General features: G+C 46.2%; 1 protein-coding gene across 3 annotated transcripts in view; it reads right to left on the reverse strand.

The window, feature by feature from the left end:
* abcc3 (ATP-binding cassette, sub-family C (CFTR/MRP), member 3) overlaps positions 1-23,185 on the reverse strand; it is a 140,448-nt gene that overhangs the window by 69,331 nt on the left and 47,932 nt on the right. For all 3 annotated transcript variants that reach the window (XM_078225862.1, XM_078225863.1, XM_078225864.1), the window contains exons 3-12: positions 21,979-22,098; positions 17,996-18,133; positions 17,456-17,581; positions 11,940-12,001; positions 8,115-8,246; positions 7,225-7,440; positions 6,703-6,880; positions 5,028-5,189; positions 4,824-4,916; positions 1,501-1,704 (exon numbers count right to left, since the gene is read on the reverse strand). In XM_078225862.1, the coding sequence (XP_078081988.1) occupies positions 1,501-1,704; positions 4,824-4,916; positions 5,028-5,189; positions 6,703-6,880; positions 7,225-7,440; positions 8,115-8,246; positions 11,940-12,001; positions 17,456-17,581; positions 17,996-18,133; positions 21,979-22,098 (1,431 nt within the window). The remainder of the gene's footprint in view (positions 1-1,500; positions 1,705-4,823; positions 4,917-5,027; positions 5,190-6,702; positions 6,881-7,224; positions 7,441-8,114; positions 8,247-11,939; positions 12,002-17,455; positions 17,582-17,995; positions 18,134-21,978; positions 22,099-23,185) is intronic.

Raw genomic sequence — 23,185 nt, forward strand, 5'->3', positions numbered from 1 at the left:
TTCCTGATTGGTCCCCTGGCTGACTGCCAAAATGCCCCCCCCCCTTTCGAGGGGGTAAATCAGGTCCACGATGTAGAACAATTTGCTAAAACGTGCAGTCGAGAGAGATGCTGGGCTGGATTTCATGATCTCACGGCTTGTAAAATCCTGCCCGAGGCCAACGGAGAATTCTGTTCTGTGAGCGGTAAAATTACAGCCGCTGTGTTTTGGGGAATTTGAGTTAAATCAGTTTAAAAGCATTCAACAAACCCTAATGACCACGTCATCATAGATTTGGGTGAAACTTAAGAAAGTTCTCTGGTTTCAATTTATCGGTGTTTGCTGTGACTGGAGGTGGGCTGCAGTTTGAACCTTGCATGGTTTGTAGCTCACAGAGAAGTCCTGGGACCCATTTGGTGAAGTTGAGGCTCAGGAGAAGTGCTGGGCAGCTGAGAGAGTGGCTGATTTCCCTCAGTATCCTTGGGTGACTCTCACCTGGACTCGGTGCCTTATCAAGTACAGCCTAATCAATAACAAGAACAGAAAATGCTGGAAAATCTCAGCAGGTCTGACAGCATCTGGAAAGAGAACAGAGCTAAAGTTTCGAGTCTGGATCACCCTTTGTCAGAGCTGAAGACAAAGAAAATAGGATGAGATTTATACTGTAAGAGTGGGGTGGTGAGGGGCGGGGGGGAACGATGACGACAACAATGGGGGAATGGTGGTGATAAAGGCCGAGAATGGTGCTAATAGTGTCTGTTAAGAGATCGGAATGTGTAAATGGCAAAACAAACATGCAGAGTGTCAAAGGACAACCTGAGGAATGTTGTAGATGGCCCCAGTTGGTTGGGTGGTGGGGAACAAGTTAGAAAGTAAGATTTAGAAGTGGACAAGTGAAATGATGGAAGAAATTAAAAATATATAAGATTATAAAATAAAGAATGGATTAATAAGATAAAAAGAAACAAATTAAAATAAATGGAAATGGGGTGAAGGTGGAGAACAGAGTTCATGCTCTGAAGTTGTTGAACTCGATGTTCGGTCTGGGAGGCTGTAAAGTGCCCAATCAGAGGATGAGTTGCTATTCCTCCAGTTTGCGTTATGCTTCACTGGAACATTGCAAAAGGCCAAGGACGGACATGTGGACAGGAGAGCAGGGTGGTGTTGAAATGGCCAGCGACAAGAAGGTCTGGGTCCTGCATGCGGACGGACCAAAGTTGTTCTGCAAAGTGGTCACCCAGTCTGCGTCTAGTCTCTTCAATGTAGCGTAGGGCACGTTGGAAGCAGCCAATCTCCGTTTGGACAGTAGTTTAATTCACAGCCTCCTCCTCATTAATTCTAAACCCTCCTAGTGTCCGATTTTGCCTCCTCTTTTACTACGGCCTGGGTAGCATCTTCTCTGGATGCAAAATATTCATTTGATATCAGATCCATTCTTACCCCATTGAAGATAGCTCCCATTGACACTTGATCCCCTTGGCCCAACTCAATACACAGGGTTATAAAGGAACAGGTACTCACAAGAAAAGGGGCAGTTGTCCAAGTGAAGATGGAGAGGGCGCTAAGGTAGGCAGCTTTCTTCAGGATATTGAGTTCTTTCTGACGAATGGCCAGCACCTTCTGTTCGAAGGATGGTTCCCAGGCGTACAACTTCAGCACCTTAATACCATTCAGGATTTCATTCATCAGCTTAATCCGAGAGTCTTTGTGCTGCATCTGTTGCACCTGCAATACACAAGAGGGCATGATCACATCACAGGCACTAGAGGGGGGCAGGCCTGTTACAGAGCATGCATGAAGGTACGGGCAGGTCACACAGCCTGGGCAAGCGGGGGTGGAAGAGTGGCACGGCATGCACTAGGATATGGCGGATCACATGGCCCGAGCAGGAGGGAGGTGATGGTCACATGGCACGCATGAGGGTACGGATGGGTCACATGGGTAAGTGGGTCAGAAGAGTCCTGCAGCCCAGGAGTAAGGGGTGGATGGGTCACATCTGGGCATGGAGGGGCGAGTGGGTCACATGGCCCAGGAAACTGGATGCTGGGAGGTCACACGTCCTACGAGTGAAGTCGGGGTGGGTCATGTGGACCAAGAGAGGCGCAGGCAGGTCATACGAGTGGACCAATACGTTAAAACTCACCATCAATGCATTCCCCACAGGAAGGTTCAAGTTGAGCACTGGGTTTAAAAATACAATCTGGTTCTAAACTCCACCTCCCAAAAAAAAACTTCACCCAATGTTTGAAACTCCAAATGTCAGCCTCTCCCACAATAAAACCTATTGCCAACTTCTGAGATATGGGGGTTGCTGCCTTTTGGTTCTTATCCCTAGTATCACTGAGGAGGTGATAGTGATGATGTGGAGATGCCGGCGTTGGATTGGGGTAAACACAGTAAGAAGTTTAACAACACCAGGTTAAAGTCCAACAGATTTATTTGGTAGCAAAAGCCACACCCATAGTGATACAGCTGAGTTACCTGACACCTAGGAGGCAACAATATTGGTCTAGGGCTGGAGTCAGGTGTGGGCCCCGACCAGGTAAGGATGGCACAATGCTGCTCCTAAAGGTTACCTGGGAACCAGCTCCATTTGTATGAAAATCCAGCAGATTCTTTTACCTTCACAGCATTTATACCGGATTCAGAATCTCAAACTGCCCTGGCGGGTTTTGAATTCAGATTCTTGAGTCTCCGGATCACTTGGTCGCTAACATAATCACTAAATGACCATCCCCTAATGAGATGGTGCAGGTTCTGATTTCACTTTTGAATGCAGGGAAACAGAAAATAAGGGCCAGGAATAAGATTATAAAGAGGAGCAGGGATAGACAATAATAACCCCTCGTGCCTCATCAGAAAGTAGCTCATCATCAGCCTCCATTCTCCCACCCTCTCCTTTAGAATCCAAAAAGATCTCAAGTCTCAAACATAGTCAACAAATCAACAGCCACTGGTACAAGCTGCCAGAGGTAGTAGTAGAGGCGGATACAATTTTATCTTTTAAAAAGCATTTAGACAGTTACATGGGTACGGTGGGTATAGAGGGATATGGGCCAAATGCGGGCAATTGGGACTAGCTTAGGGGTTTAATAAAAAAAAGGGTGGCATGGACAAGTTGGACCGAAGGGCCTGTTTCCATGCTGTAAACTTCTAGGACTCTATGACATGCTGACTTCAAACATTCACAAACATCTGGGGGAAGAGATTTCACCTCAGCTCAGTCCTAAATGATCATCCCCTTGTCCTGAAACAACGAGCCCCTGTTTGAGAATAGATGGATAGACAGGAGGATGTGAATAAGAGTAAATAAGAGTGAAGAAGATTGGAGCAGAAACATTGAGGGGGTAAATGGGAGAGTGAAAGGTTGATAAACAATGGATGGAGAAGTATTGCGAGTGAAGAAGGGAAAGATGTGTAGTTTAGATGGATTAGCCATGGGAAACGTGTGGGGTTATGCCCTGGAGAGGGCCTGGGTAAGATACTCTGTAAGAGAGTCGCTGCAGTCTCAATGGGCCGAACGGGCTCTCCTGTACTGTAGGGTTTCTATAATTCTGTGAGAGTCACAGAGTCAGAGGTTTACAGCATGGAAACAGACCCTTCAGCCCAACTTGTCCGTGCCGCCATTCTTTTTTTAAACCCCTAAACTAATCCCAATTGCCCGCATTTGGCCCATATCCCTCTATACCCATCTTACCCATGTAACTATCTAAATGCTTTTTAAAAGATAAAATTGTACCCGCCTCTACTACTACCTCTGGCAGCTTGTTCCAGACACTCACCACCCTCTGTATGAAAAAATTGCCCCTCTGGACCCTTTTGTATCTCTCCCCTCTCACCTTAAACCTATGCCCTCTAGTTTTAAACTCCCCTACCTTTGGGAAAAGATATTGACCATCGAGCTGATCTGTGCCCCTCATTATTTTATAGACCTCTATAAGATCACCCCTCAGCTTTTTACGCTCCAGAGAAAAAAGTCCCAGTCTAACCAGCCTCTCCTTATAACTCAAACCATCAAGTCCCGGTAGCATCCGTGTAAATCTTTTCTGCACTCTTTCTAGTTTAATAATATCCTTTCTATAATAGGGTGCCCAGAATTGCACACAGTATTCCAAGTGTGGCCTAACCAATGTCTTGTACAACTTCAACAAGACGTCCCAACCCCCGTATTCAATGTTCTGACCGATGAAACCAAGCATGCCGAATGCCTTCTTCACCACTCTGTCCACGTGTGACTCAATTTTTAAGGAGCTATGAATATGCACCCCTAGATCTCTTTGTTCTGTAACTCTCCCCAACGCCCTACCATTGACTGAGTAAGTCATGCCCTGGTTCAATCTACCAAAATGCATCACCTCACATTTGTTTAATTTAAACTCCATCTGCCATTCGTCAGCCCACTGGCCCAATTGATCAAGATCCCGTTCCAATCGGAGATAACTTTCTTCACTGTCCACTATACCACCAATCTTGGTGTCATCTGTAAACTTACTAACCATGCCTCCTATAATCTCATCCAAATCATTAATATAAATGACAAATAACAGTGGACCAGCACTGATCCCTGAGGCACACCGCTGGTCACAGGCCTCCAGTTTGAAAAACAACCCTCTACAACCACTCTCTGGCTTCTGTCAAGATCTTACTGTGTTTACCCCAGTCCAACGCCGGCATCTCCACATTCTGTCAAGAAGCCAATTTTGTGTCCATTTCGATGCCTCACCCTGGATCCCATGAGATTTAACCTTATGCAACAACCTACCATGCGGTACCTTGTCAAAGGCCTTGCTAAAGTCCATGTAGACAACATGGAGGAGCGAGAAAGTATTTTTCTTCTGACATACCTGAAAGCTTCGGCTTTTCATGGCAATGACAGCATTGAATGGGATCAGTAAAATCATCACTGCAACTCCAGCCAGAACGGAAGGACCCAGGTACTGGGAAAGGAGACAGAAACTGTGTTAGTACTCCCATCGCTCCAATGATCAACCCAAACTTCAGCTCTTTGCTGCCCAACATTTCTGTAAGAGAATTGGGAAAGCAGTTACCTGCCACAGGAAGTAGAGAGCCAAACAGATCTGGAGCGGGGCAGACCACAGCATGTTCAGGAAGCTAGTGAGATCCACGAATCTCTGAGCATCCACTGACATCAAGTTCACAATCTCCCCAACGGTGGATGAACGTTTCGCTGAGTTGGTGATGACCAGAGACTGAAAAATAAAATTCAGATAATCACACACTTAACAAGAGTTCTTTATATTTAGTATCATGCCATAATCACACTCCTCTTCAGAGGGCATCAACCTTCATAGAATTATTTCAGCACAGAAGGCCATTTGGCCCATCGTATCAGTGCTGGCTTTTCTAAGGAGCAATTCAAGTACTGCACTCCCTTATCCTCTCCCCACATCCCAATACATTCCACCTTTTTAACATTTTCAAAATATCTCAATGTAGAAACATTTACAGCACAGAAGACCACTCTGCCCATCATGTCTGTGCCATGCAATGAACAAGCCCCCTCAGCCTAATGCCATTTTTCAGCACTTGCCTCTACTACTCTTTCAGGCAGAGAGTTCCAGACCTTCACCACCCTCTGGGTGAAAATCCTCTTCCTAATCTCCCCTCTAACCATTCTAACAAGCACTGAACTCACTGCTCCCCACCCACTCTATCCAGGTCCTTCCCAACATTGTATAACCCCAGTGTTTTATACAGTTCTAACACAACCTCCCTGCTTTTATATTCTATGCCCTGGCTAATAAACAAAAAGATTCCATATGCCTTCTCAACCACCTTATCAACCTGTCCGGCTACCTCGGGGATCTGTGGGACATTCACTCCAAGTTCCCCCACTTCCGTTACACCTCTCAGTATCCTCCCTTTGCCTTGTTTGACCTCCCCAAAAGCATCACCTCTCACTTCTCCAGGTTGAATTCTATTTGCCACTTTTCTGCCCACCTGAACAGTCCATTGATATCTTCCTGCGGTCTACAGCTATCCTCCTCCTCCTATCAACCCTTTGGCCAATTTTTGTGTTACCTGAAAACTCCTCTATTACGCACCCTACATTTAAGTCCAAATCATTAATGTTTACTACAAAAAGCAAGGGAGTACTGAGCCCTGTAACACCCAACTGGAAACAGCCTTCTAGTTTGAAAAACACACGTCAATCATTGAACTTTGGTTCCTGCAACTGAGTTAATTTTGTATCGCGGGTAGGGCTTCTACACACAGTGACACTCACTGAAGCAGTTAAAAAAGAAAAAAAGACTTGCAATTACATAGCGCCTTTCATGACCATAGAACCTCCAAAGCACTTTACGGTCCATGATGTACATTGAAAGTGCAGCTACTGCTTTAGTGTAGGAAACATGATGGCCAAATTGTGCACAGCAAGCTCCCACAACGGCAATGTGATAATGACCAGATAATCTGTCAACAGGATATTGAGAAGTGGCAACGAGTCTGGTCCCATGTAAATCCCATGCGTCATCTGCTGAGTTGACTTGAAGTCACTCAAGGTTACAAGTGACCCCACTGGATGTTTTGGATAGTTCCACAGCTTCCTGCCCCCTTGGACAGATTCATCTTTTTATTTCCTTATTTATTAGCCTGATTCCAATTTTTAAAAATGGCCAATATAGGATTTGAATAATGTTCCCTGAATTATTATCCCAGTAAAATAACCATTGCAACATAAAGAAGCTGTGGCTCTCTCACCTTGCGATATATGGCTCCAATGATTGCAGTCCGGAGTCGCATGCCAGTTACAAAGCAATACTGGAAGTGTTGGTGCAGGATAAGAGTTTGCAAGGCGGCAGAAAAGAACATCAAGATTGAGATGCCGTATCCCCACCAAGTCCTGGCTTCTTTGTTATTGATGAAGGAAATCAACATGCTGGATGTGAAAAAAACAAGAGTGTGTATCAGGAACTGAAGCAGTCAGCAAACACGCAACTTCCTCTTTCCACACAATACTTTGAAACTAAAAGCAGCTGAATTCCATTGGCCCCTTTGTCAGCCTCTTCACTCAGTGAAAAACAGGGAGTCTGGGGGTCTGGTGCCTGCTTTACACCCCAATTGTGACAAAGATGGGGTTAGAGTGTAACCTGGGCTGAATTGTGCAGTTTGTTGTGGAGTGGAGCAGGTTAAAATTGAACTATGTGTTTGGGGCAAAGTCCAGGGAGAATTTTCATTCTGAGGAACATTAAACAAAAACCCTTCAGTATCTAAACTTCTTACTTGAGAAGTTGGGGATTGACGAAAGCCAACAAGTCCTGGCACAGCTTCAGTGCTGATCCCACAAGGAAGTATGGACCAAAGGTTTTGCACAGAGCTAAGAGGAATGAAGGATGCTTCTGGTCCTCCTTGCCGGGAAACATCACCTCTGCTTCATGATTCTCCCCTTCCTTGATGTCATATGTGGTTGGGCATTTTGTATAGGACACCTTCTGTTTCCTGGTAAAGAGACAAAAACATGACATTATTCACTGCTGGCCAGCACCTAATCACAGAACATCAACCAGACTCAACCCCTCGATTAGATTCCAGTCTGTAACTCACTCCCGGGTATCTGTGATTCTGTATATAAACCACCCCAAGCCCCTCGATTAGATTCCAGTCTGTAACTCACTCCTGGGTATCTGTGATTCTGTATATAAACCACCCCGAGCCCCTCGATTAGATTCTAGTCTGTAACTCACTCCCGGGTATCTGTTATTCTATATATAAACCCCCCTGAGCTCCTCGATTAGATTCCAGTCTGTAACTCATGCCCAGGAATCTGTTATTCTATATATAAACACCCCGAACCCCTCGATAAGATTCCAGTCTATAACTCACTCCTGGGTATCTGTTATTCTATATATAAACCCCCCTGAGCTCCTCGATTAGATTCCAGTCTGTAACTCATGCCCAGGAATCTGTTATTCTATATATAAACACCCCGAACCCCTCGATAAGATTCCAGTCTATAACTCACTCCTGGGTATCTGTTATTCTATATATAAACCACCCCAAACCCCTCAATTAGATTCCAGTCTGTAACTCACTCCCGGGTATCTGTTATTCTCTACGTACTACATTATCTGTTATCAGTATGAGTGGGAGTGATGGGGCAGGGTCATTGTTACCTGCTTGCTTTCAGCTTCTCTTTCTCCCACTCGTTAAGTAGTTTCGGCACTACAACATCTGACCTGTCATCCATGTTCAATGACCAGAGATCTTTGTCCTCCAGAGGGTGTTTGTAACCCTGCATTGCCATTCTGTGGATAGTGTGATAGAGAGAATGAGATGGAAAGAGGCAGAGACAGGAGTGGAGAGGGTGAGATAGACATTGTACTGAAGTATACAGACACAAGTAGGTTCACTCTCCCTGAACCATTACTGAACTACAGTCAAATCCTACCAAGACTAATATCAATTGGCTTGATATTCACCATTATATTAGTCCCTGGTGTTGAGATGTACTAACCAGTGAATTTGATCCGGGGGTTAACCCTCCCTAAACTACATCAGTGTAACCAGGGTGATATCCAACCAGGTTCCGCGACCTCAGAGTCATGCCTGAGTGACAGATCACTGACCTGCCAAACATAGAACATGGGCTGGAGGCTGGGCTAAAAGATACACATTTGTCCAAGAGAAAGAAGCCTTTAACTGTCTGTTTGTCCTGCATCATCTAATTAGGGGCTTGCTAGCAGCGGTCAGAGACCCGTTGACTGGTCAGCCCAGTTAATGGGTTTGTATCAACATCTTCCACATAATAAAACGTCCCACGATGCTTCACAGGAGCATTATCAAACATAAATGGCCCTAGTCAGATGACTAAATGTTCAGTCAAAGAGCTAGGTTGTAAGAAGCATCTAAAAGGAAGAAAAAGTGGAGAGGTTTCAAGATGGAATTCCAGAGCTTAAGGCCCAGAGGGCAGCACGGTGGCACAGTGGCTAGCACTGCTGCCTCACAGCGCCAGGGACCCAGGTTCGATTCCCGGCTTGGGTCACTGTCTGTGTGGAGTTTGTAAGATCTCCCCGTGTCTGCATGGGTTTCCTCCGGGTGCTCCGGTTTGCTCCCACAGTCCAAAGACGTGCGGGTTAGGTGGATTGGCCGTGGTAAATTGTCCATCAGTATCAGGAGAATTAACAGGGTAAATATGAGAGGTTACAGGGATAGCGCTGGGTGGAATCGTTGTCGGTGCAGGCTCGATGGGCCGAATGGCCTTTTGTACTGTAGGGATTCTATGATTCTAACTGCAGGCACGGTTACCATTGCCGGAGTGATTAAAATTTAGGATGTGCAAGGGGCTGGAATGGAGCGCAGTGATCCTGAAGGGTTTGAATGGTTCAACAGTTCTCGGAGGTTTCAAAAAAAATGCTTTATTCTCTCATGCGATGTGGGCGTCGTTGGCTGGGCCAGCATTTATTGTCCATCCCTAACTACCCTTGAACTGAGTGTCTCACTAGGTCAATTCAGAGGGCAGTTAAGAGTCACCACATTTCTGTGGATCTGAAATCACATGTAGGCCAGGCCAGGTAGGGGTGACAGATTTCCTTCCCTGAAGGGTATCACTGATGAGGGTTCAAGACCATTAACAACGGTTTCATTGTCATCATTAGATTTTTAATTCCAGATTTTATTGGATTCAAATTTTACCATCTGCCATGGAGGGATTCGAACCCGGGTCCCCAGAGCATTACCCAGGGTCTTTGGATTATTATTCCAGTGAAAATATCACTAGGTCACCATGAAATTGGCAGGGCAAGGACATGGAGAGATTTGCAAGCAAAGTGGGCAATTTTAAAATCAAGTGGGGGATTCAGCGATGGCAATGCCATTGAATTCAAGAGGCGATGGTTAGATCCTCTCTTGTTGGTCAATGCCTCGCATCTGAGTGACACGAATGTTAACTGCCGCTTATCAGCCAAGGCCTGGGTATTGTCCAGGTCTTCCTGCATTTGGACTTGGACTGCTTCAGCATCTGAGGAGTGGCGAATGGTGTTGAATATTGCGCCATCATCACCAAAACATCCTCACTTCTGACCTTATGATGGAAGGAAGGTCATTGATGAAGCAGCTGAAGATGGTTGGGCGGAGGACACTACCTTGAGGAACTCCTGCAGTGATGATCTGGAGCTGAGATTACTGACCTCCAATCACCATAACCATCTGTCCTTGTTCCAAGTATGATTCCAACCAGTTGAGGGTTTTCCCACTGACTCCGGTTTTTGCTAGGGCTCTTTGATACCACACTCAAATGCTGCCTTGATGTTAAGGGCTGTCACTCTCACCTCATGTCTGGAATTCAGCTCTTTTGTCCATGTTTGAACCAAGGCTGTAATGAGGTCAGGAGCTGAGTGATCCTGGCAGAACCTGGCATCAGTGAGCAGGTTATTAAGTGCTGCTTGATAGCACTGTTGATGACCCCTTCTATCATTTTGTCGATGATCGAGAGTAGACTGATGGGGCGGTAATTGGCCGGGTTGGGTTTGTCCTGCTTATTGTGTACAGGACACACCTGGGCAATTTTACACATTGTTGGGTAGATGGCAGTGTTGTAACTGTACTGGAACAGCTTGGCTAGGAGAGCGGCAAGTTCTGGAGCATGTCTTCAGTGGTATTTGCAAAACATTGTCAGGACCCCTAGCCTTTATAGTATCCAGTACCTTCAGCCGTTTCTTGATATCACGTGGAGTGAATCAAATTGGCTGAAGACTGGCACCTGTGAAGCTGGGGACCTCTGGAAGAGGCCGAAATAGATCATCTCCTCGGCACTACTGGATGACGATTGTCGCAAATGCTTCAACCTTGTCTTTTGCACTGATGTGCTGGGCTTTCTCCATCACTGAGGATGGGGGATTTGTGGAGCCTCCTCCTCTGTTGTCCACCACTGTTCACAGCGGACGTGACAGGATTGTAGAGCTTGGATCTGATCTGTTGCTTGTGGAATTACTTAGTTCTGTCTATTACTTGCTGCATATGCTGTTTGGCTCGCAATTAGTCCAGTGTTTCACCTGGCGAATGTCCCCCTACATTCTTCATTGAACCAGAAACTTAAAGATTCCTGATAATCCAAATACACCACATCCAATGGCAAGTGCGAGGTCGTACACTTTGGAAAAAAGAATAGAGGCATGGACTATTTTCTAAACGGTGACAAAATTCATAATGCTAAAGTGCAAAGGGACTTGGGAGTCCTAGTCCAGGATTCTCTAAAGGTAAACTTGCAGGTTGAGTCCGTAATTAAGAAAGCAAATGTAATGTTGTCATTTATCTCAAGAGGCTTGGAATACAAAAGCAGGGATGTACTTCTGAGGCTTTATAAAGCACTGGTTAGGCCCCATTTGGAGTACTGTGAGCAATTTTGGGCCCCACACCTCAGGAAGGACATACTGGCACTGGAGCGGGTCCAGCGGAGATTCACACGGATGATCCCAGGAATGGTAGGCCTGATCTACGATGAACGTCTGAGGATCGTGGGATTATATTCATTGGAGTTTAGGAGGTTGAGGGGAGATCTGATAGAAACTTACAAGATAATGAACGGCTTAGATAGGATGGACGTAGGGAAGTTGTTTCCATTAACAGGGGAGACTAGGACGCGGGGGCACAGCCTTAGAATAAAAGGGAGTCACTTTAGAACAGAGATGAGGAGAAATTTCTTCAGCCAGAGAGTGGTAGGTCTGTGGAATTCATTGCCACAGAGGGCTGTGGAGGCCGAGACGTTGAGCGTCTTCAAGACAGAAATTGATAAATTCTTGATTTCTCGAGGAATTAAGGGCTATGGGGAGAGAGCGGGTAAATGGAGTTGAAATCAACCATGATTGAATGGTGGAGTGGACTCGATGGGCCGAATGGCCTTACTTCCGCTCCTATGTCTTATGGTCTTATGCCTGCAGGGGGAATTAGCCATCCTGTCATGAGGACCATTTGACTGCTGTAATGAGGAGGAAACCACTCACCCAGTAAACCACCAGAAGGTCAATCTAGACAGGAATCCAGCACTCACTTCAGGGCTGGGATTCTGTGGTAAATAAAAACAGCATTGATCAATCTTCTCCAGATTAGAATTCATAGAATGATACAGTGCAGAAGGTCATTCATCCCATCATGTCTGTACCAGCTCTTTTAAAGTGCTATTCAATAAGTATTCTACTTTCCCATAGCCCTGAATGTTTCTCTTTCTCAAGTATTTATTAAATATCCTGATATTATTGAATCTGTTTTCACAGCCGTTTCAGCTCATCACATCTCGCTGTATATACATAAAATAAAAAACCTGTTTCCTCATATCTGCTTTTTCCAGGTGCCAACCCTACTGTCAGCTTTACCCAATTTACACCAAAACCCATCGTAATTTTAAAGTTAATCTCACCAAAACCTTTTCTGTGGGTGACACAGTGGTTAGCACTGCTGCCTCACAGCGCCAGGGACCCGGGTTCAATTCCCAGGTTGGGTAACTGTATGGAGTCTGCACGTTCTCCCCATGTCTGCATGGGTTTAAATAGAAACTAGAAGCAGGAGTAGGCCATTCGGCCCTTTGAGCCTGCTCCGCCATTCATTTTAATCATGGCTGATCAGCAAATTCAATATCATGATCTCTTCTTCATGTCCTTTGATCGCTTTAGCCCCAAGAGCTATATTAATTTCTTCTTGAAATCACACAATGTTTCGGCCTCAACTACTTTCTATGGTAGCAAATTCGACACATTCAGCACCCTTTGGGTGAAGACATTTCTCCTCACCTCAGTTCGAAAAGATTTATCCCTTATCCTCAAACTTAGACCTCTAGTTCTGGACTCCCCCACCATTGGGAACATTCTTTCTGAATCGACCCTATCTAACCCTGTTAGAATTTTATAAGTTTTTACGAGATCCCCTCTCACTCTTCTAAACTCCGGTGAATATAATCCTAACCGACTTAGACCTGCCATCCCAGGAGTCAGCCTGGTAAACCTTCACTGTACTCCCTCTATAGCAAGGACATCCTTCCTCAGATAAGGACACTAAAACTGCACACAATACTCCAAGTGTGGCCTCACCAACGCCCTGTACAATTGCAGCAAAACATCCCTATCCCTATACTCAAATCCTCTCGCTATGAAGGCCAACATACCATTTGCCTTCTTTACTGCCTGCTGTACCTGCGCGCTTACTTTCAGCGAGTGATGCACGAGGACTCCAAGGTCTTGTTGAGTATCCACCTCTCTCAATTTACACCCATTCAATTAAAAATCTGTATTCCTATTATTGCTACCAAAGTAATACTTCACATTTCTCCTCGGTCAACTCTACTAGTTACATCCTCAAAGAATTCCAATAGATTCGTCAAGCATGATTTCCCTTTTGTAAATCCATGCTGACTTTGTCTGATTATACCACTGCCTTCCAAATGCCGAGTTATGAAATCCTTGATAATGGACTCCAGCAACTTCCCCAGTACCGACGTTAGGTTCACTGGTCTATAATTCCCTTTTTTTCCTCTACCTCCTTTTTTGAATAAAGAACAAAGAACAGGAACACAGGAACAGCGCAGGAACAGGCCTTTCGGCCCATCAAGCCTGCGCCGATCACGTTGTCTTATCTAGACCAACCTCCTGTATCCCTCTGTACCCTGTCTGTTCATGTGCCTATCCAGATAAGTCTTAAATGTGGCTAACGTAACTGCCTCAACCACCTCACTTGGCAGCGCATTCCAGGCCCCCACCACCCTCTGTGTAAAAAACTTCCCCTGCACATCTCCACTGAACCTTTCCCCCCTTACCTTGAACTTGTGCCCCCTTGTAATCATCATTTCTGTCCCTGGGAAAAAGCTTCCAACTGTTCACCCTATCCATACCTCTCATAATTTTATAAACTTCTATCAGGTCGCCCCCCTCAGCCTCTGTCTTTCCAGGGAGAACAATCCCAGTTTATTCAATCTCTCCTCATAGCTAATACCCCTCATACCAAGTAACATCCTGGTAAACCTTTTCTGTTCTCCCTTCAAAGCCTCCATGTCTTTCTGGTAGTGTGGTGACCAGAATTGGACACAATATTCCAAATGTGGCCTAACCAACGTTTTCTACAACTGTAACATAATTTACCAACTTTTATACTCGATGCCCCGTCCAATGAAGGCAAGCGTGCCATATGCTTTCCTCACCACCTTTCCCACCTGTGGACCTGTACTCCCAGATCTCTCTGTGTGTCGATGCCCCTGATGGTTCTGCCATTTATTTTATAGCTTCCACCTGAACTGGATCTACCAAGACACATCACCTCACATTTGTCCGGATTAAATTCCATCTGCCATTTCTCCACCCAATTTTCCAGCCTATATCCTGCTGTATTCTCTGACAATCTTCATCACTATCCGCAACTCCAGGAATCCGAGCATCATCTGCAAAGTTGCGAATCAGACCAGTTACGTTTTCTTCCAAATCATTTATATATATTACAAACAGCAGAGGTCCCAGCACTGATCCCTGCGGAACACCACTCGTTACAGACCTCCATTCCGAAGAATACCCTTCCACTGCTACCCTCTGTCATCTATGGCTAAGCCAGTTCTGAATCCATCTAGCTAGTTCACCCCTGTTCTCATGTAATTTAACCTTTTGTACCAACCTACCATGAGGGACCTTGTCAAATGTTTACTGAAGTCCATATGGACAATATCCACGGCCCCTCCCTCACCAATCATTTTTATCTCTTCCTCAAAAAATTCAAGCAAATTAGTGAGACTTGACCTCCCTCACACAAAACCATGCTGTCTGTTGCTAATAAAACCATTCAGTTCCAAATGTGTATAGATCCTATCCCTAAGAATCTTCTCCAACAGTTTCCCTATCACTGACGTCAAGCTCACTGACCTATAAGTATCCGAGTTATCCTTGCTCCCCTTCTTAAATAACAGGACAATATTGGCTATCTTCCAATCCTCTGGGACCTCACCAGTGACCAACGAAGAAACAAAGATTTATGTTAGAGGCCCAGCAATTTCCTCTCTTGTCTCCCTTAGTAATCTGGGATCGATGCCACCTGGCACTGGGGATTTTCCTATCTTAATGGTTTTTAATACGCCCAACACTTCCTTCCTCATAATGATGACTTGTTCTAATGGGTTTACACACCCCTCCGAGACACAATCAATCAACGTGTCCCTCTCCTTTGTGAATACCAATGCAAAGTACTCATTAAGGATCTCACCCACCTCCTGTGGTTCTACACATAATTTTCCTCCTTTGTCCTTGAGTGGACCAACTCTTTCTCTAGTTACCCTCTTGTTCCTAATATATGTGTAAAATGCCTTGGGATTCTCCTTAATCCTGCCTGCCAAGATTTTGAGACCCCTTTTTGCCCTCCTAACTCCATTTGAGTTCTTTTCTACTTTATTTTTCAAGCGCTTCATCTGTTTTTAGTTGCCTAGACATTATGTATGCATCCTTTTTCCTTTTGATTAGTCTTGCAATTTCCCTGGTCATCCACGGTTCCCGAATCCTGCCTTTCCTTCCTGTCCTTCCTTTTCATAGGTACATGCCAGTCCTGCACTCTGAGCAACTGCTCCTTAAAAGACTCCCACATGCCAGATGTGGATTTACCCTCAAACAGCCTCTCCCAGACAACAGCCTCCAGATCCTGCCTAATCGGGTTATAGTTAGTCTTCCCCCAATTTAGCACCTTAACCCTAGGACAACACTCATCCTTTTCCATGAGTATCCGAAAACCTACAGAATTGTGGTCACTGTTCGCCACATGTTCCCCCGCTTTGATGACCTGGCCGGACTTATTCCCTAGTACTAGGTCCAGTATAGCCCCCTCTCTAGTCGGACTATCCACATATTGTTCCAAAAAATCTTCCTGCACACACTTAATAAATCCCTCACCATCCGGACCCTTAGCCCTAAGGGATTTCCAGTCAATATGAGAAAAATTAAAGTTTCCCACTACAACAACCCTATTGTTTCTACATCTGTCCAGAATCTGCTTACATATCTGTTCTTCAACTTCCCGTGGGCTGTTCGGAGGCTTGTAGTACACCCCTAACTAGTGACTGCCCCCTTCCTTTCCTGAGTTCTACATGATTCCTCCAAGGTGTGCTCCCTCTGTACAGCTGTAATATGTTCCCTAACCAGTATTGCAACTCCCCCACCTCTTTTACCTTCCTCTCTCTCTCTCTCGCCTAAAACACTTATATCCCGGAATATTTAGCTGCCAGTCCTGTCCCTCTTTTAACCAAGTCTCCGGTACCACAACCACATCCAAGTTCCGCGCATGAATCAAGGCTCTAAGTTCATCTGTCTTACCTGTTATACTCCTTGCATTGAAGCAGATGCACTCCAGACCTCCAGGCCCAAAGAGTTTGACCTCCCCCAGCCTGCTCTTCCTCTTAGCCAGCCTGGACTTGGCCCCATGCTTATTCCCAATCTGTTCAATTGCTGACCTACTGTTCTGATTACCACCTCCCCGCCACACTAGTTTAAACCCACCCAAACCACACTAGCAAATCTCCCAGCCAGGATATTGGTGCCCCTCCAGTTCAGGTGTAACCTGTCCTCCTTGTACAGGCCCCACCTTCCCTGGAAGACATCCCAGTGATCCACAAATCTGAAGCCCTCCCTCCTGCACCAATTCTTTAGCCAGCTGCACCATCTCCCTGTTCCTAGCCTCACTAGTGTGCTTACATGAGCTACTCTCCAATCTGTAGAAACTATTCCAGAGTCCGAAGAATTTTGGAAAATAACCACCAATGGATCTACTATTTCCAGGGCCATTTCCTTAAGTACCCTGGGATGAAGGTTATCAGAACCTGGAGATTTATCCACCTTCAATCCCATCAATTTCCCCCAAACCATTTCTCTATTAATGCTGATTTCCCTCAGCTCCTCACTAAAACTTGTTTCTCTCAGCACTTCTGGTACTTTGCTTCAGTCTTCACAAAGGAAGACATGAATAAAGTACAAATTTAATTCCTCAGCTATTTCTTTATTCCCCGTTACAAATTCTCTTGTTTCTGGCCTAAGGGGCCGACATTCGTTTTTGTCAATCTTTTTCTGTTTCCATATCTATGGAAACTTTTACAGTCAGTTTTTATGTTCCCTGCTAGCTTACTTTCATACTCTACTTTTTCCTTCTTAATCAATCCTTTGGGTTTCCTCCGGGTGCTCCGGTTTCCTCCCACACTCCAAAGATGTGCAGGTTAGGTGGATTGGCCGTGCTAAGTTGCCCCTTAGTGTCCCAAGTTGTGTAGGTTGGGTAGATCAGTGGGTTACATGTGCAAGGTTACAGGGTAGGTCCAGGGGTGGGCATGGGTCAGATGCTCCTCGAGAGAGTCGATGGCCTGAGTGGCCTCCTTCTGCACTGTAGGAACGCTGTGATTCTATGACACACATTTTCTGTTGACCTCAAGTAACTGGAGACTTCAATACCATCAACGTCAGAGATGTGAAGAGTGCGCGAACCTGAATGCTGCAGAGGCAGCTGCAGCTGGACTCACCTTATGTGGTGATGCTGCGGAGAAATATGGAGGAGGTTCACTGAAGCAGCAGAGAAAGAACTGGATCAGAACTAAGGCAAAGTATATGTAGAATGTGGTAAATCGGAAGACATCAGATACACCACCCTGCAGAGAAAGAACAATACACAGAAAAGTAGTCAGCAACTCATTCACAGCTTAGGGCAGAAGCAACTGGCTGTCTCTATGGAAATCTATCACTATAGCTCAAAGTTTTGCAAGCAAAATGAGAATTCAACATAGACAGGGCCACCAGCCCCATTCACCCCACAGCCCAACCCGACCAGTGTCATCGCTGCCATGAAAGCTTTGCAGAAACACTCACTGATTCAGCAAAATTGCAGAATACCCATTTGCTCCTGTCCACATGATTTACCCATTTCTGATCAGTGACCTCAGTCCCCTCAGTGCTAGTTGGATGCAATGACTTAACATTTACCGAATAGTGAGGCTAATCCATTTAAAATTCATGAGGACATTTCAATTAATACTTTCTGCAGCCGCTCAGCTCTTTCTGCTTACCTCACTGAGTGCCACCAGAATCTTTGATCTGAATGGAATCACAGCACAAAGCAACGCGATAAGCCAGAAGAAGAGCAGCACTCCAGAGGACTGGATCCCCCGTAACCTCTCATACTGGATCAAAAACGTTGCCAGTAGCTGAAATCACAATTAATAAGTGTTAGAAACGGCCCCACCCTCCACATCACTGAGCTCCATAACAGGACCCCACACCGACTCACATTATTCATATAGGAGCTAAGAACACTCAGTTCCTTCGTCAGGGCATCAGCTCCCCAGGTGCATGGCTGCCAAGGACCTTGGCTGAAATTGCCTGAGCTATTCCACACGGGTGACCTATCTGAGATGTTCCAAATGTGGAAAGGAACCTCTTTACCCTCGTGGGGAGCTGTCCAGAATAAGGATTGTACAATCAAATCAGAGCCAGGCCTTTCAGAGGTGAAGTCAGGAAACACCCTTTCATGTAAGGATCGTGGAGATCTGGAACTCTCTCTTCCCAAAAAGCTAGGGAATATGGGGTTCAATTGTAACTTTCAAGACTAGAATGAACAGGATTTTGGTTGGGAATGGTATTCAGGGATATGAAAAAAAAGGTTGGAAAATGGAGAATGAGGTGCTGATCAGCCATAATCACATCCAATGTGCAGCAGAGTCAAGGGGCTGAATGGCCTCCTCCTGTTCCAGTATAACAAGCCTGAGGGGGGCTAAATGGCCTCCTTCTGTTCCCATGTAACAGGTTTGAGGGGGGGGCTGAATGGTCTCCTTCTGTTCCTGTGTAACAGGTTTGAGGGGCTGAAAGGCCTCCATCTGTGTAAAAGGTTTGAGGGGCTGAATGGCCTCCTCCTGTTCCTGTGCAACAGGTTTGAGGGGCTGAATGGCCTCCCCCTGTTCCTGTGTAACAGGTTTGAGGGGCTGAATGGCCTCCCCTGTTCCTGTGTAACAGGTTTGAGGGGCTGAATGGCCTCCTCCTGTTCCTGTGTAACAGGTTTGAGGGGCTGAAAGGCCTCCATCTGTGTAAAAGGTTTGAGGGGCTGAATGGCCTCCTCCTGTTCCTGTGTAACAGGTTTGAGGGGCTGAATGGCCTCCCCCTGTTCCTGTGTAACAGGTTTGAGGGGCTGAATGGCCTCCCCTGTTCCTGTGTAACAGGTTTGAGGGGCTGAATGGCCTCCTCCTGTTCCTGTGCAACAGGTTTGAGGGGCTGAATGGCCTCCCCCTGTTCCTGTGTAACAGGTTTGAGGGGCTGAAAGGCCTCCATCTGTGTAAAAGGTTTGAGGGGCTGAATGGCCTCCTCCTGTTCCTGTGTAACAGGTTTGAGGGGCTGAATGGCCTCCCCCTGTTCCTGTGTAACAGGTTTGAGGGGCTGAATGGCCTCCCCCTGTTCCTGTGTAACAGGTTTGAGGGGCTGAATGGCCTCCTCCTGTTCCTGTGCAACAGGTTTGAGGGGCTAAATGGCCTCCCCTGTTCCTGTGTAACAGGTTTGAGGGGCTGAATGGCCTCCCCCTGTTCCTGTGTAACAGGTTTGAGGGGCTGAATGGCCTCCCCCTGTTCCTGTGCAACAGGTTTGAGGGGCTGAATGGCCTCCCCCTGTTCCTGTGTAACAGGTTTGAGGGGCTGAATGGCCTCCCCCTGTTCCTGTGCAACAGGTTTGAGGGGCTGAATGGCCTCCTCCTGCTCCTGTGCAAGTGTTGGTGGGCTAATCAGCTATGGGGTGCTGATCTCATCCTCTCTCATGAAAGTGAACTTCACCCTGAGTGCGCCACCCATTTTATAGCTGACTGGTGCAGGGCCAAACCCTGTCCTGCTCTGAGTGGAACGGCCTTGTCCCAGCTGCATTTGAATTTAATATTTATTCTCAGGATATGGGCATCAATGTCATGGCTGCCATTCCTTACCCAGTATTAGCTGTCTGGAGAATGTAGTGGTTGGCTTTCTTACTGAACTGCTATAGCAGTTTGATACAACATAAGAAGATAGAAAATTGGAGAAGCAGTGGCCATTCATTAAGATCATAGAAACATAGAAAAACTACAGCACAAAACAGGCCCTTCGGCCCCACAAGTTGTGCCGAACCTATCCCTACCTTTTAGGCCTACCTATAACCCTCCATCCTATTAAGTCCCATGTACTCATCCAGGAGTCTCTTAAAAGACCCTACTGAGTTTGTCTCCACCACCACTGACGGCAGCCGATTCCACTCGCCCACCATCCTCTGTGTGAAAAACTTCCCCCTAACATTTCCCCTGTACCTACCCCCCAGCACCTTAAACCTATGTCCTCTCGTAGCAGCCATTTCCACCCTGGGAAAAAGCCTCTGAGAGTCCACCCGATCTATGCCTCTCAACATCTTATATACCTCTATTAGGTCTCCTCTCATCCTACGTCTCTCCAAGGAGAAAAGACCGAGCTCCCTCAGCCTATCCTCATAAGGCATGCCACTCAATCCAGGCAACATCCTTGTAAATCTCCTCTGCACCCTTTCAATCTTTTCCACATCCTTCCTGTAATGAGGCGACCAGAACTGAGTACAGTACTCCAAGTGGGGTCTGACGAGGGTCTTATATAGCTGCATCATTATCCCTGGACTCCTAAACTCAATCCCTCAATTGATAAAGGCCAGCACACCATACGCCTTCTTAACCACCTCCTCCACCTGCGGGTCCAATTTTAGAGTCCTATGGACCCAGACCCCAAGATCCTTCTGATCCTCTACAGGTACTAAGAGTCTTTCCCTTTATGGCTGATCTGATTGTAGCCTTTACTCCATTTCCTGCCCCCCAGAACCTTCTGACTCCCTTGTAGATCAAAAATCTGTCTGAGCCAGCCTACAATCAAAACAATGACCCCCATGTCTCTGAGGAAGAGAAATCCAAACACCAATGATTCTCAGAGATAAAATTACTCAATTCCACCTAAAATAGGAGGCTCCTTATTTTAAAACTGTGCTTTCCAATTTCCCCATAAGGGAAACACCTTTTCAGTATTAACCCTGTCAGGCCTCAATGAGGGGCACAGATCTGCTAGATAGTCAATATCTTTTCCCAAAGGTAAGGGAGTCTAAAACTAGAGGGCATAGGTTTAAGGTGAGAGGGGAGAGATACAAAAGGGTCCAGAGGGGCAATTTTTTCACACAGAGAGTGGTGAGTGTCTGGAACGAGCTGCCAGAGGTAGCAGTAGAGGTGGGTACAATTTTGTCTTTTAAAAAGCATTTAGATAGTTACATGGGTAAGATGGATATAGAGGGATATGGGCCAAATGCGGGCAATTGGGACTAGCTTAGGGCTTTTTTTTAAAAAAAGGGCAGCATGGACAAGTTGGGCCGAAGGGCCTGTTTCCAGGCTATAAATCTCTATGACTCTAAGCCCCCTCAGAATCGTCTATGTTTCAATAAGATCACCTCTCATTCTTCTAAACTCCAATGAGTATAGGCCCAACCTTTCTTTGTCAACACAACCCCGACGTCCCAGGAAGCAGCCTGATGGATCCTCTCAGGTGTTTGCTTGTCCAGTTCAAGAGGCATTCAGAAGTCAATCACATTGGGCCAAATGGCCCCCTTCCGCACTGTGGGGATGGCCCCCTTCCGCACTGTGGGGATTTCTATGGATACGTTCTGTAGGACGGGAGTTATAAAGATTGTGGGTTTCCTTTGCTATGAACCATGAGGTACATGTAGGTGAGGGACGATGTAAATCAATCCCAGGCTGTGCTGTATTTAAGGAGCTCATTCGCAGTTGGCTAGAGATACAGTGCAGGATATAAAGAAACTGGAGGCAGGAGAAGCTACTGACAGACCCCACTCCCCTCAGTGAGAGTCAGGGGCCATTTCTTCTGGTCTCCCTCTCATCAGTATCACTTCACTGCCCATCTTCCCATCGTTAGTCAGGAAACATGTCAACGCACGAACTGAAGTGCTGTGAATTCCAACCAGCTAACCACAAAGCAACATAAAGTGTGTTAATGCCAGGTTTCTGCGATGCTCTGCTCACCATCGTGACCCCCAGCACCAAAGGACTGATGAAATACACTGCAGCTTGTGTTTTCCCCGCTTCAGCCAAGGAGAAAAAGAGATCCGCCCAGCTGACAATCCACAGCAAGAACCCAAGAACCTGCAGAACACAGAACCAGTAGTCAGACAACGGGGGACAAACACAGGTCACACCAATACAACAATATGTTTCAAAGTGGCTGGGTGCCCGACACACACGTACACACAGACATGCGTACACACGTGCACGTGTGGACACAAACACATGCACGTACACATATGAAAGGCTCCAAAAGGGGCTATTGGGAAATCAACATGGACGCTGCCTGTTTTTCCAATGCTGCCTCCCTAAAGGTCAGAGCCCACATGGTGGAAGCAGAGGTGGATACAGACCAGAGGTTGGGAATGTCTCAGGTCTGCCCCTGGATAGCCGCTGGTCTGCAACAGACTAAAACTGCAACTTACCAGCACACAGCCCTGGGAGGTCAACCATCCAACTGTACTGACTCAGCACTAAATGCAAGTGAGATGGACGTACCTATGCTCCCAGAGAAGGTGCAATGTTCCATTCATGAAGCAGACTACACACTGCATTAGGACATCTCCCAAGCTTAACGATCACATTCCTAAGTCAAGGACAGAGGATTGACTTTATCGCCAACCTTCCACACCAGACATTCCACTTGGGAGTCACCTGCACATCAAAGGGACCCACATCTTGTGCCCAAGCAGGACACCAGCTAAAACCACTGTTGGATGGGCAAAGATAATGGCATAGCGGTACAGTGGTTAGCACTGCTGCCTCACAGCGCCAGGGACCCAAGTTCAAATCTGGCCTCGAGTCACTGTCTGTGCGGAGTCTGCATGTTCTTCCTGTATCTGCGTTGGTTTCCTGATTAACCATGTTGATTGGCCATGTTAAATTGATCCTAGTGTCGGGGGATTAGTAAGGTAAAAGTGTGGCGTTATGGGAAGAGGGCCTGTGTGGGATTGTAATCGGTACAGACTTGATAGGCCGAATGGCCGCTTTCTGTACTGTACGGATTCTATGATTACTAGAAACAATTTCTTTCCACCTTCATAACATCTTTGCCTGTCTCACCCGCTGTTGAAACTCTCATTCATGCCTTTGTCACCTTTAGACTTGGCTACTCCTGTGCACTCTGGCTGGTCTCCCACATTTTATGTCGCATAAACTTGATGCCATC

This window comes from Mustelus asterias, chromosome 12 (genome assembly GCF_964213995.1).
Source record: "Mustelus asterias chromosome 12, sMusAst1.hap1.1, whole genome shotgun sequence".
NCBI lineage: Eukaryota > Metazoa > Chordata > Chondrichthyes > Carcharhiniformes > Triakidae > Mustelus > Mustelus asterias.